Below are 14,616 nucleotides of genomic sequence, written 5' to 3' on the forward strand. Positions count from 1 at the left end.
ACGTAGATCTTTGAAACCAGTAGTGCCATTTCAATCAAAAGGCTGTCCCATTTAAAGGAACACATTGCCTTGGATCGGTCGAGTTGGTCTTTGAAAAGCATTTTGTGACCGTTTGTTATAAAATGTATATGGTTAGAAAGATGATGTAAAAGTATAATACAATGATCTACACAAATTTGCCTCGACATTTTTTTCTTGTTACCTCGTCCAATGACACGGTCGGCCATTTATGGGAGTCAAAATTTTGACTCGCATAAATGGCCGACCGTGATAGTTCGCGACGTAAAAAGAAAACCGCGCAACTTTGAGTGATACTTGTGTGGATCATTATATTCTACTTTTAAAACATCTTTCTAACCATATTTCATAACAAACGGTTTCAAATGCTTTTTATAGACCAACTCGTCCGATCCAAGTCAACGTGTTTCTTTAAAGCCCTCTTGATCTGTATCATGTTGCCACCATTTTTATCAAGTTCCCCGTGTACAATCACATTCATATACACTGATACCTTTTATTCCACCACAAAGGACCAGACTCTTTCCTTCAACCCCCTGTGTTGTGACCAAAGTGAGTTTTTTCCAAACCAGGGTTTAGGCTCAGGCTCCAGGCTCTTTTATTATGTTGGTTACACACAAAAAAATATACACTGTTCCAACCTCGCTGAAGGAGCCCAAGCCAGAGCCCAGACTGAGGTTTCGAAAAGGCCCAATGATTTCCAATGGAAGAGGAAAAAGAGGATGGTCCAGCAATGCTCATTGGTCTATAATAGGCCTTTATCACACTGGCACCATCTTGGTCATGTACCTGTTCCATGTTCCCAATAACAGTAATGTATGCTAACATTCATTGCGCAAACATGGCTCCAGACTATAATTTTGTCCAGCCTCAGTTTGGTTACAATGAGTTGGAATGGAGTCAAATCAAGATGGCCAGATCGTGATAAAGGTCTAATCCACATAGTGTGCACCTTGCATTAGTTTAGTGCTTAGCATTTCAACAACAAAAAAACGTGTAGATAGATGCCAATGCTTGCAAAAGATAGAAACAAGCAAACAAACAGGACAAAAAAAACCAATAAACATGCCCAACATCCAAGTAAACCCCTTGCATTGGCCATCGTGGCCCAGCCCAAAACAATAAATAGGTGCAGCTGTTTGTGAGGCTGTATCCGAATTGGCGGCTTCAGCAACGACTACCACCGTAGCTAAGTTCATTGCTATGGACGTCCTATATTTCAACGCATGAAAACGCGGAAATCTAGTCGTAGGGGATGTAGCCACCAATTCGGAAAGGCCTAATACCCCTTGCATGAGCCACCATTGCAGAGGCCAAACGATGGAAATGTGCTTGCCTGTACGCGCCACTCACGATTCTTGCAGGCAATGAAAAGTCTTTGGTTGACATCATTGAGAGCTCCGTTTGGGGCTTTTGACGTCTTATGCAAGGGGTCAATACAAATCAATTTTGACTTTTCTCAAAAGACAGTCAAAAATAAAAAATAATAAAATACCAATAAATAACTAAACAAAATAAATAAATGCAAAAATAAATATCAGTTTCAATCAATCTGAAACAAAGGGCATTTTCGAAACCAGGGCATTAGCTTGGGCCCTGGCTTATGCTCCATTTAGTTATTTTGAAAACATGAGCTTCTTCCGGTACAAAGCTCAAACAGGCAGATAGAGCCTGTAAGCCGAGGCCGGTGCACGAGACGTGGTTTGGCAAACGCATCATAAATAGCATCAAGTGTCAATATGATTAGCTAATCCTTCTGTTCAAGAAGATATTTACAAATGTACTAATAAATAAATTAATAAATACATGTACATGTACATAAAAAAAACGTTTACAAAAATTACTTTCTGGAAAGCAGAAGAGCCTCATTTTCATTAACCACGGACTTGCGCATTTACTTTTGTTTTGTTTAAAAATGATTTATACCAAGTGCTTTTAAGTGTGAACAACAAACCCTTTTTTAAAATATTTATCTCCATGATTTGTTTTATCATTATTTTTTTTTTACAGTTAAGTCAATATCATAACATCATTTTGGCACAGTTATTTATTTTAAAAACAGAGTTTGTGGATCCTTGGATTTAACAGAAATATTTAAGATTATACGGTTTCAGAAAGAAAAAGAAAATGTATGAAAATATGGACTTGCTTTGTTGTCCTTTCACTGCAAAATACTAAATATTTTAAAAATATATCCTGCATTTTACCAGTTTATGCATTGAGGTTTCATTTTTCTCATGTCATAAAAATCTCTTGACAAACCGCGGGATCCACATTTTCCAATAAAAAAAGAACAATTTCTTGCAATTTTACAAAAACAAATGAAAAAAATATATATAAAGTAAAGCAAACAAGTCTTAAGTATTAATTTACCATGTAAATAACTTAAAACAGTTTTTTTTCTGTACACACATTGAGCTTGCAAGCAAGCAATACAAAATTGAGCTTGTGTAGGCTTTTTCAAATACCTGTGATGTTTTGTATGTTTATCGTTTGGGATTTCCTTTTTCGTTCCTTTTCAAACAAAAGTTATTTTTCATAGCAGCACAAATGGATTTTGGGAAATACAGGAAGTTTTGTGGCCGATTCACATGGACATTGGTGCTTGCACAAAATGAAAGCTTTTTCAAGTTGTCGGACGCAATCCAGGCCTGGAATTTCATCTTTGAAAGGGCAAGATCATTTTCATTTTGCAAAGGGCACGTCCATTGGAAAATCTTAAAAAACAGTGATAAACTTTTGAAGGGGCACCAAGGCCAAGACCTGGCCCTGGCCTGCAATCATCCGATTCAGATTTCCTAATTAGCGGAGGGGATGCTATTTAATAAATATTTTGATCCTGGCAGTCTTTCTTAATGATTAATGTAGCCTTCAAAAGGCTCATCGAGAGTCAAACTGAGAGACCATTCACAAGTTTGACCTTTATACCAAAAGTAATTTAGACCAGTAAGCAGTTTGTAACTGCTACATGTTATTTTTTTTTTTACTTTTGTAATTTTGAGTTGTCTTATTAAAAACACACCCCAAAAAAGTGTTTGTTTTTTTTGGGGGGGGGGAATACAAAAAAAATTAATTAAACTGACTAGAACTTAGAAGTCTAGTCATTAAAATTCTTCATCTGATTTTTATTTTGAATGTAGTAACTGGACATAAAGTACAACTTTTGAGATTTCTCATTTAGCGATTTGAGTTGGGGTTTTTTTTGTGAAAAAAAGTCTTCACTCTGAATCAGTCGAACTCATGGAATGCAACAATGACTGATTTGTCTATCATACAAAACACCTTTCTTCGAGTTTTGGTTCACTAAACATTTATCTGAATGGAAGGTCATTATATATACCATAAGAAAGTTCTTCACTCTTTCCCTCCACATACAAGTTTTAAACATAGTGGCTTAAAAGCCGGTTTATAGTCGGTTGCGCGATGGAAATTTCGACGCCCGACACAGTTTATAGTCATTGTAAGGCCTAAAAGCTGTGTCTTTTTTGGATCGCGCGTCAAGATTTCTATCGCGCGACCGACTATAAACCGGCCTTTAGTGGCCAGAACACTTTTTCAAAAAAGACTTTATAGATCTTGTTTATCCGAGTTGACCTAAAACACAAATGAGTTGATATTTCAAATGGTACTTGCCTGGATCTTAAACAAATATACTGTATGGCATCATGCCCCTCGACGAGGTCTACTGCAGGGAAAATCAAGGTGGGTGGAAGGGTTTTACTATGTAGCCAACATCACGCAATCCTGCAGCTTTGTTAAGGTGGTCTGATCCAGCGAGCACAGATCAAAATCGAAGGTAGCGTCCGTCACTTGAAAGAGTCCCGTCTCCTCGATAAGATCGACCACTCTCTGGAGCTGATCTCTGTTCTGTAAACTACTGAGCTTCTGATGAAGCGATATCAAGTCACTGAGGTAACTCTTTGGAAATTTAGAGTCACCCTGCTTGGTTTTGGTGATCTTGGGCTTGGAATCGATGGTCTTCTGTCTGCCGTCCGACTGCTTTGACAGCTTAGCGTCAGCCGCTTTGGACTTGCTCTCGGAGCTCTTCTGCTTCCCCTCCGAGCTTTTGGGTTTGCTGTTCTGGTTCTTTTGTTTCACATCGCCGCTCTTCTTTTTGCCGTCGTTACTTTTCGACTTCCGCTCCGCCTTACTGGCATAGCTCCCTTTCTTGGAGGTGTTACTTGAGTTATTCTTCTTACTCCCACTAGATTTCTGACTGTTTTTAGGCTTCTCTACTTGGATCGGTGGAGGAGGAGGAGGAGGAGGAGGAGGGGTAGGTGTGAATTTAACATAGTCTTGTTCATTAGATGATACTGAGTGGTTACTGGGCGGTTGTTGAAGCGGAGCTGGCGAGGGTGACTTATGATAACGCAGGTCAATGTCTGGCTCGTCATAATCGTCATCGTTCTCGTCGGCGAGCTCCGCCATGAGGGTGTTCAGCACCCCACCTCCTCCTCTGGGTAACGAAGAGAAGCTGATGCTAGAGCTCGGACTATGAGGATCCCCTCCTTCCCCCGTACTCAACTCGTCCTCAAAAGGTGGCAAATCCTTCAGGACGTCAACTGGCAATAACTTAGGAGGCTTTCTGGCAATAGCGATTTCAGGTTTAAAAAGGCCAGCATCACTGCGGCTTACTGAGGACGATTTTGTTACTTTGGGCTTACTGGATTTCTCTTTCGACTTGGGCTTGTCACCCGAGGAACCCTTCTCCGCGGGAGATGGTTTCCCGCTGCTACTTTTTTCAGGAGGTACCCTATCGCTAGAGTCTTTATCCTTGGTGGTGCTACGTTTACGCTTCTTAGCCGAGTCCTGAGAAGAGGCTGAAGGAGCTGGTGAGGTAGAGGCGGGTCGTTTTCCGCTTGTTTTTGTCTTTGTGGGGTCTTTCGAGGTTGTCTTTGGGCTAGTCTTAAGCTCTTTTGAGCTTGGTTTGGGCTCTTTGGAACTAAGTTTAGCCTCCTTCGAGGTAGTTTTTGTGTCTTTGCTACTAGATTTGGGTTCCTTTATGCTGCTGGACTTGGGCTCTTTGGATCCCGTTTTGGGCTCTTTGGAACTAGGCTTTGGTTCCTTGGAGCCAAGTTTTGGCTCCTTGAAGCTGCTCTTAGGTTCCTTAGACCCCGTTTTAGGCTCCTTCGAACTTGTCTTGGGCTCCTTCGAGGATGTCTTGGGCTCTTTGGATGCAGTTTTACCTTCCTTGTGCTCTTTCACAGGCTTGGTCGAGCTCTTGTTGCCATCCTGACAGTGTATAGTATGAAGAGATAGAAAAAGAAACTGATGAGTAAAATCAGTGATTGTACATTTCAAACATTGCATTACAACTTTTGGCCAACATCACTACCTCATTGTGAAGATTTGCCATTTGTTAACCTGGAGGTCGTTGGTTCCAATCCCACTCTAGTCAATTCTTTGTTCAACCCAAAAATCACAATAAAAAAAAACACGTATCAGTTTGACCCTTAAAGCCATTGGACACTTTCGGTAAACAGTATTGTCCAAGGCCCACACTTCGTGTATCACAACTTCTCTATAAAATAACACACCAGTGAAAATTTAGGCTCAATCGGTCATCGGAGTCGGGAGAAAATAACGGGGAAATCCACCCTTGTTTCCGCACGTTTCCTCGTGTCATGACATGTGTTCAAAATTAATTTGTAGTTCTCGCTATCGCTAATTGATATTGTTTTAATGTTTTCTCAAAAAGTAAAGCATTTCATGGAATAATATTTCTAGAGAAGTCTTTCACCATTACCTTCCGTAAACCCTGTAAGTTATTTGTAAATCTGTGAACTTTTTATTTTATTTTATTGTACCGAAAGTGTCTAATGACTTTAATACAATCCTGCAAGCCACATGTACATTGTACACAAGCAGGAATGAAGATCATACTAAACAAAAGCAATGTTACTAACAGATTGGTCTGGACTAGAAATTTAAGATGGACCGCAGGGCCCAAGGCCAGTGATTTTAGCATCGGGCCGTTAAACTCATGACTGGGAAAATCTGGCCAACTTGAGGGTCTTTTTTTGCTTTAAATTTTGATTTGAATAAATTCGTCTATTAAATCTCTTTTAATTATGATGAGTACTGCAAAGAGTTTGATTTCAAACAGTTCAAAGCTTAATTGCTCCGTGGATATGTATTTTTTTTTGACATTTCAATTCTGGTCTTGTTAAAGGCAGTGGACTCAAAATAATTATTAGCATAAAACCTTACTTTATGACGATTAATAGGGAGAGGTTGATAGTATCCAACATTGTGAGGAACGGCTCCCTCTGAAGTGGTGTAGTTTTCGAGTAGGAAGTAATTTTCCACGGATTTGATTTCGAGACCTCAGATTTAGAATTTGAGGTCTCGAAATCAAGCATCTGAAAGCACACAACTTTGTGTGACAAGGGTGTTTTTTCTTTCATTATTATCTCGCAACTTTGACAACTGATTGAGCTCAAATTTTCACAGGTTTGTTATTTCATGCATATGTTGAGATACACTAAAAAAGAAGACTGGTCTTTGACAATTACCAATAGTGTCCAGTATCTTTAAACAACTTCTGGTCCAGCAAGCATTTTAGGATTACAAGCCATAATACATCAATAGTAGAAGCTTCTTTGTATAGAGCACATATCAGTCACTCAGTGACACTCAATGTGCTTTAACCCTCCTACAATCGGAGCTTTTTTGTAACAAGTTGATACACCATTTGAAACCATTCAAGTGAATGGTTTTGAAATGTATTTAGCTGTGCACTAAGTTGGTTCCCCACATGGTTTTGAATGGTGGTGCAGCTGGTACAGAATCCTATGAGGATTGTTTTAAGTGGTGCATTAAGGATCCCACTACGTGTATGTCATGACTGAGTGATACCAGGCGGTGTGGGGGTGACCAATCTGTCATTGGCTACGAGGTTACCATACACTATGCCATAGACACTATAGGATTTGTTAAACAGCTTGCTGACCATCTGAAATCATTCGGCTATGGTAATGCAGTCAGGTACAGTGTATGCACAGCTGAAACCATCTGAATGGTTTTAAGTGGTAGTACAGCTTATCATCAACTCTGCTCAAATGGTACTGCCATGTGTGTACAAAAAACGATGGGGTTGTAAACGTAAGTGAATTTTGAATGGTTTTGAATTGGTGTATCAGTAGGAGGGTTAACATACAGTATTTGCTGCAAGGTATGTGGGACTACGTTTGAGTCTTGTGGATCCCCCCCAAACAAAAAAAAACCAACAATTTGAGCTCCGTCATGTCTGTTCGCCTATAGACCTTTATCATGCTGTCACCATCTTGGTCATGTTCCCTGTTTCCAATAACAGTAATGAATGCTAACATTCATTGCCCATGGCACCAGACTATTACATGTATTTCGTCCAGCCTCAGTTTGGTTACAATGAGTTGGAACTGAGCAAAATCAAGATGACCACTCCGTAATAAAGGTCTATACTGATGAAACACCTCACTGCTTACCTTGGACCCTTGTGTCTTGTATTTCTTGGTGGTGGTCTGTAGACTGGATGCAGCTGCTTGGGGCTTACCCTTGGCAAATAGGGACGGGTCTGTAAAGGATGGCGGTAGGGGCTTCCCTCCGAAGCCTCCTTCGGTGATGGGCAAGCTTGGAGCGGTTGGCGAGGTGGGGACGCCCGGGTCTGTGGGCAACACACCGACCTAATACACACAAAGGAACAAAGGAGAACCAAATGTCTGTAAAACAATCACGCCTGAAGTCAGACCTGATACTTCAACTCCATTTAAGAATAATAACAGTAATTGATTTTTATTACGCTTCATCACAGCCCAACGGCCCTGCGCCCTATTTCATGGAACGCTAGGATTAATCCTACATGTACGTGTACATGTGTCTCGAGTTAGGACGAGTAACCCGTTCTAACTTAGAATCGGTTTAGTGTGTCCTACATCTTCAGAATAGGGAACTTAACCCGTCCTAAGGTAAATCCTAAGTTAGGATGAGTTTGGCGAAATCGATGGCTGGTCACTGGGACATAAATTTTGTTCCCTAAACCATCTCAGCTCCCTGGGAAGCCGATGCTGTGAGTTACTGACTCCAAGCTAATTATTTACAAAACCATCTCTGCCCTCACAGGTACCCATTTAAAAAAAAAAATAATAAACAGAAAAACGATTATGAAACAAATGAGAACTTTCCATCTTTCATCCATATACTATTGAAATTGGTAAAATGGACATATTGGACATTCCTAATGAGTCTATTCAAGAAAATATTTACCCCGCCTGCTTTGAGTAGTTTCCTCCTGAAGTCCTCTGTCGGATTGTGGAAGGTGAGCTTCTCACATCGGATGTGGTTGACCGGCGGCTGTTGCTCTGTGTTCAGGAAGAGGTCATAGTTCAGGATGACCTTCTTAGGTTCCTCCTTGGAGCGGAAATGAACCTCAATCGTCATGAGGAAGCCGGCGTAACCACATTCAGAAACCTCGTAGGGGGGCTCCTTCACAACTGGAGTAAAACAAATAAGAGTTTAAAAATAAACACACAAATGCAATTGTAAGGAAAGTGGATTTGAAGCATGCATGGTGCGTGGCAACGTTAGAGTTCTCAAAGGATATTTCTACTTCGGAGCAATCTGGGACTAAATGCTGCATCGCCACCCCGGGTCATTGCCTTGATGCCCTTGAAAGGCTCCAGTAGACATTTACAGTTTCCTCATAGGGTGCCCTTTACCGAGGAGAAAATGCCTAGGTGCCCTTACATGTACCCTTTTCAAAAATGAAGCATACAGGTGTGATGAAGCAAGCTTAGGCGAAACATGCTGGTACATGTAAAAGGTACTTTGAATGTGTTTATACTAACTTGATTAACATCATTTTGGTGTTTATGTTTTGTACTTTTCATGGTGTGGATCATAAGACAAGCTTTACATACGTGTGGGTACAAGCAAAAATATAATAGGCCGCGTATAAAAAGAAACATGTTTAGCGTCCGGGTTTCTCAAAAAAAGGAAGGAGGGGCTTTTTATTTTTTATTTCAGGATGGCCGCCATTCTTTCTAATATCCAGAATTGTTTTTTTCTACTGCTCAAACACACAATACATAAATGAAACATTTTGGAAAAGACATTCAGACCAGACATTCAGATTGTTTAAGCTGAGATCGTTTAAATAACCCTTTCTTCATATAAAAAATATTTAAAAAAGGAAGCGGGCGGGAACATTAAACACGTTTCATTTTTTACTCGGCCATAACTCTTTTGGGATAATTGATTCTGAGACCATCATCAGTTCGTCTCAGAACCACACTTATCCCGAAAGAGTTTTACACTTCTGTGCTTACACCAGCAAGTTTGTTGGTACAATTATTTTCATACAATGAGGCTTTGGCCTGAGCAACTGAATTACCTCTCCTTGGCTTCGGGAAGCTTTCATGGAGTTGAAACACCACCTTATCAACAAAATGCTGGATGTTGCTTCCCTCCGGCCCTCGGACAAACACGAGCCAGTCATGGGTGAAACCTTGCGGAGTCCGTTTATCTCGGATGTTGGCTCGATGGCCAAGCTCCAGTTTTACCTGGACACTCTGGGTGGAAAAAAACCGAACACAAAGAATCAATGTCATTAATATTACTCAGAACTCTACATTTTAAATCCCAGTCAATTAGCGAGAAGGAGGGGGTGCAGTACTTGAATGAGCTTCGTTCCGATATCATCTCTACATATGACGATAGCGGAAAGAACCTCATAGATCTAGGAGTAGATGTGTGCAGATGCAATAATATCCATATAGATGGGTGACTTAGGGATGTGACCAGTGAGTCAGAGTTAGGATTATCACAGTTTGTTCAGCAACTTAGCGCAAAATGTACACAGGCTCAGGTTCATCTTTAACAAATTCTTTATTTTTATCAATAAAAAAAAAAAAAAAAAAAAAAAAAAAACACTTCTGGCACACAGCACAAACATAAAAGCGAACGCACAAATAAGGCATCGGTATTAACTACATGTATGCCTTATTCACAGACACTCGTCGAGGAGCGGTGTGACTTTTTTACAAAGCATTTAATATTAATATGTTAATAATATTAAAAATGATAACATTTTGATTTACGGTTTCATATATTACTATATCCATCATATCATATTGATCATCATAATAAATTATAAATATTAAATACACAAATAAAAAAAGCATTAGACTTTCGAAGGGAAAAAGGCCACATCCAAAAAGGCAATGGGAACAGCCAACAAATTGAATTGTATTCTTCCATTTATTATGCTCCATCCGATTGTCAGGATTCCCTCATGTCTATAGATGTACAATATATACTACAATGGTGTATTCGCAGTACAGTAAGACGGTACACAGACTTTGGCAATCAGCAAAATCATAGAGAGAGGCAGGTTAGGTTATTTCAAAAGGCTTAATTTATGGATTGATTATTTCGATGAATGAATATAATTTCTCTCCCAACTCAACAAAAACAGGAGCAAATGTGGCGATTGGCACGTTTACCTCCTCATAATTACAATCCCCCCAAAATACGTCACGAGAAAAGTGCAACAATACGCTCCGATACGGTCAAGGTTAATTTACACACTACTAATGACTAAGGAGCAACCAATTCTACGAAGACAAATTTATTACGCTCAACTTCTTTGCTCAGACCTCCTCCGTCACTTACGTAGTCACACACGCGAAATTTATTAACAAAATGACAAGTTGTTACTTAAAAACTTCGAGTCAATATAATTACCTGTGTAGTCATCTTTTTGCTGACTGTGAATACATTCACTTTGAAAACTTGAATGCCACAAATTCCTTCAAAAACTTGAATTCTTGAGTCGTATCATCATCGTCTCCCGAGTAAAAAATATCACCAGGCGTCAAAATGGCGAACGTGAAATATCCCACAATGCATGTAAAAAAATAATGTGAATTATGTTAGATACTATTTTACGTACACTATTTTCTTATTTTAAGATGCATTTGATTGTTTGTCCTAGTATAATTCGTGTATTTTTCAGTTGAAACTACTTCCTGTTGTTCCCGAAAGATGAGAATGGAGTTGATAACGGTATTAATAATAAATCTAATTTTAAACTGCGTTGTATAAATCAAAACAATACAATTGTTTGTTGCCATTTTTGTAATCATAAAACAGCCGTAGAAATATGGAAAGTTTTTATGTATGGTACCTATCCTTACAAAACTGCTATTGTTTGTGAGAGATAGGCAGAGCCCAACTATTCACAGTTGTTCATAAGTCCCCGCCAGTGTGTGCATGCAGCAGATGAGTCAACGACAAAATATCTATTTTATTAGAAAGACAACCTGTTGGATTTTTCTGCACTTGTCATTCCTCTTGTTATTCGATGACTTGTATTAAAATGAAACGACACCTCAAAAAACGAATGTAAACATTTCGAGAACGTATTACTTATAACCTTTACCGATCTTCATTTGCTCAACAATTGTCAAGTTGAATTGAAGTTGGAAGTTGTAGATTGATCCCGGAAGTAACGTAAACAGTTACTGCACAGCACTACCGTATAGTGCTGCACGCCCGATGGTATGTTTACGGAGGAAAACTTGATTTGTACACGACGAATGGAGGAAAACTGAACAGTGATTTACAATTCCACTCAACAAGTCGGTGACGAAAGTTCCTCTCCAATACACTCCACTGCAGCTGATGTCTGATTGTAAAACAATAAAATCATGGTAAGTTTTTACAGGAAAACAGGATCCTTTTTGCTATATGATTTTTAATGTTTACAGAAATTCCAGGTCAACTTTTTTATACAAAAATAAATAAAAAAATAAAAAAAAAAATAAAAAAAGCCCAGACGTAGACTCTGATGTCATTACAGTTTACTTTGAGTGATGATAATGTTCTGTCAGTTGAAAGTGTATAAAATCATTCTTTGCTGGTTATAATAACTTTGTGTGATTGGGATTTTAGATTGTTTTGACTTTAATAAAGGGTCTATGTAACTTTTGTCGGAATAAAAAAAACAATGTCCACAGATTTACACTAAAAACACAGTTTGAAGATAATGATAGTAGAAAGCTTCCCTGAAAATATTGCGTGCAGAGGTGCTGTAGTTTTGGGGAAATGGGTAAAACAATATCATGAAAATAATTTTCGTCTCATGAGACGAAAATTATTTCAATAATTTACAAACGTATTTTCATGACATTGTTTAACTCCTTTCTTAAAAACTACAGAACCTCAGTAAGTAATATTTGAAGGGAAGCTTTCCACTATTATTATCTTCAAACCCTGTAAGTTTAATGTAAATCTATGGAAATTTTGAAAAGGTACCCAAATCCTTTAAAAGTAAATGCAAACTTTTGTTTATTTATTTTTGTTAATAATGTGACGCAACTTACCCACCACATGAGGGCGCACGACTAGCTGCGGGCTATAAAAGCCGTGAGCGCAACAGTCGGGTCTCTCAGTCAGCCCTCAGTTTCCCACGTAGTTAGTTCGTAGTTGGTGTATTCAGCACGCGCAAGGAGGATAATTAGGTAGGCACGGGCGGGGCAGACGGCGTGCTGCACGGTGGGTGAAGTCGGGCTGGGCGCTGGTCACCGGGTGTCAGGAGGCTACTGGAGGCGCAGCTACGGACTGCTGTAGGTAGCGCGACGGGACGGAGCCGGGGAGCGCGCGTCGATGCACCGGCCGCCTCTACAAGGGAGATCCGAGGACTCAGAGCCGTAGAGGGCGGGCATCTAGGGAGGCGCACTATCACGCAATTGAGGCGTACGGCACGACGGACACCCGGAGGCTAAGCCCAGCCAGGCATTACCCCACCGACAGCATTGCCTCTCATTGATGAACAGGAGGCTATTGTGATTGTAGGGATTACACTAATAATTAGGGAGGTTATTCGACAGGGGTCCAGTTAATACAAGAATGATTGCATAATAAATAGGTTGGAACAGTGATATATCTGTCTCTGTATTTTTATATTGTCTGTCCATTGTCTGTCCCAGAAGGCTGAGGCGCGGGTGAGTGCAGCTACGCGTATAGGCGGTATATTTCATCCAAAACGGACCTACCTTTCTCGACCGCTCGATTGGTAAGGGACCAGTTCCGCCACAAATGGTGTCAGAAGTGGGATTATACGTCTAGCTGACACTTGCCCACGTGCTCACTTCTGGGAGGCTTGGAAAGGCAAGGATTATCTCAGGACGCCTCGAATTAATTAAATAGAAATCAAGTTAATAACAAAATAATCAAGACTGACTGAGACTAACAATGACGGACCAGACTGTCCAGGAACTTCAGGAGGAGATTGACAGCCTCCGTGTAGACCTCCAAGGAAGAGAGGATGAACTTAGGTGTTCAATGGAGGAGGGTACACGCCTGGAGGCAAAGATGGAACAATTGACGGACAGACTATCCCGGCTAGAGGACGAATGGAGGCGCACAAGTCGCCAGGAGGCTTCGTTTGATTCTGGTTTGGACACTAGAGTTACCTACACGGCAAAGGTACAGGGAACAGCGCCGGAGGTCACAGGAGGTGATTGGACACCTCCGAGGAGTATTTTGAAGAGGAAAATAAATTGGATACCACAGGCACAATCCACTGCTATCAAGGGAGACACAACGCCTCCTGTGGAGGCTTTCGAGGAGTCGCCGAAGCACGTTGAACCAATTAGGGAACGAGAGGAGAACGAGGACTTGGACCATGAATTAAGAGGCGAAGTAGCCTCTAAGGAGACACCATGGCCTCTCAAACGGGATCAACGGATAGTCGGACAGGAGCAGTTGCGAGAGAGGCTACAGAGGGGGGCGGGTCGCCCCAGGATTGTCCCGGACCGTTTTAGTGATAAGCAGCCTTGGGTGGACTATAAGGAACATTTTGAATCTTGCAAGCTGGTAAACGGATGGGACGACGAAGAGGCGTCCGTATTTCTAGCGGCGAGCCTTCAGGGACCGGCACTTAAAGTGCTTATACACCACGGAAGTGGAGAAAAGAAGAGACATACGTACAGCGAACTTCTCAAACTTTTGGATGGACGTTTTGGACCGGGTGAGCGGGCTGAGAATTTCCTACTGGAGCTTAGGAACAGGAGGCAGGGGCCGAAGGAGACTATCCAGGAGCTCGGCCAGGCGGTGCGCGAATTGGCAGCTTTTTCGTACCCGGAGTTCACGGAAACCGCAAGGGACCGTCTTGCCAGAGGACACTTCTCCGACGCCATAGCCAGTCAATCCATTAGAGAGGGTGTGTTCCGAGCAAACCCTTCAACTCTTGACGAGGCGATACGGGCGGCATTGGCCACGGAAAACTTTGAGAAGATTGAGGCTCAACGGAGTGGGACTAAGTTTGGCCTCGGTAGATGCAGGATGTTGGACAACACCCCTGAGGAGGCGGCACTTCAAAGTACGGGACAAAAGATGCACCAAACGGAAGAAGAGGCGGGTCAGACACCGAGGAGGCGTGACACCAGGGTGTATCGTTTTCGCCCGGGTCGACCTGCAACCCAAGGGGACCGGTGCTATAACTGTCAGAGGAACGGACACTTTGCACGGGAATGCCCAGAGAAAAATAATACACATGGCCGTCCGGGAAACGCCAATCAGCCTGTCCTACGACCCGAGGAGGGGCTGGAACCACAT

At 41.2% G+C, this 14,616-nt stretch overlaps 2 protein-coding genes across 4 annotated transcripts in view; one reads left to right on the plus strand and one right to left on the minus strand.

Annotated features, from left to right (window-relative positions):
* Positions 1-364: 364 nt before the first annotated feature.
* Positions 365-10,881, minus strand: LOC117295514 (protein AF-9-like). Its single transcript, XM_033778205.1, has 5 exons — positions 10,741-10,881; positions 9,389-9,566; positions 8,263-8,489; positions 7,485-7,682; positions 365-5,250 (listed from the first exon to the last, which is right to left on the minus strand). The coding sequence occupies exons 1-5, from the start codon at positions 10,750-10,752 to the stop codon at positions 3,739-3,741; spliced, it is 2,127 nt and encodes a 708-aa protein (XP_033634096.1). The 5' UTR covers positions 10,753-10,881; the 3' UTR covers positions 365-3,738.
* A 380-nt stretch (positions 10,882-11,261) lies between these two features.
* The window catches only part of LOC117295515 (unconventional myosin-Ie-like), a 58,537-nt gene continuing 55,182 nt past the window's right edge, over positions 11,262-14,616 (plus strand). For all 3 annotated transcript variants that reach the window (XM_033778206.1, XM_033778207.1, XM_033778208.1), the window contains exon 1: positions 11,262-11,708. In XM_033778206.1, the coding sequence (XP_033634097.1) occupies positions 11,706-11,708 (3 nt within the window). In that variant the 5' untranslated portion in view covers positions 11,262-11,705. The remainder of the gene's footprint in view (positions 11,709-14,616) is intronic.

The sequence above is a fragment of the Asterias rubens genome, chromosome 10 (genome assembly GCF_902459465.1).
Source record: "Asterias rubens chromosome 10, eAstRub1.3, whole genome shotgun sequence".
Lineage (NCBI taxonomy): Eukaryota > Metazoa > Echinodermata > Asteroidea > Forcipulatida > Asteriidae > Asterias > Asterias rubens.

What these genes read in the sequence shown, in the direction of transcription:
- LOC117295514 (XM_033778205.1), bottom strand. An exon ending in CTTCCCGAAGCCAAGGAGAG is followed by an intron (nt 8,490 to 9,388) that starts GTAATTCAGTTG and finishes GTTTTACTCCAG; the next exon opens with TTGTGAAGGAGCCCCCCTAC. An exon ending in ACAAGACACAAGGGTCCAAG is followed by an intron (nt 5,251 to 7,484) that starts GTAAGCAGTGAG and finishes ATACACTGTCAG; the next exon opens with GATGGCAACAAGAGCTCGAC.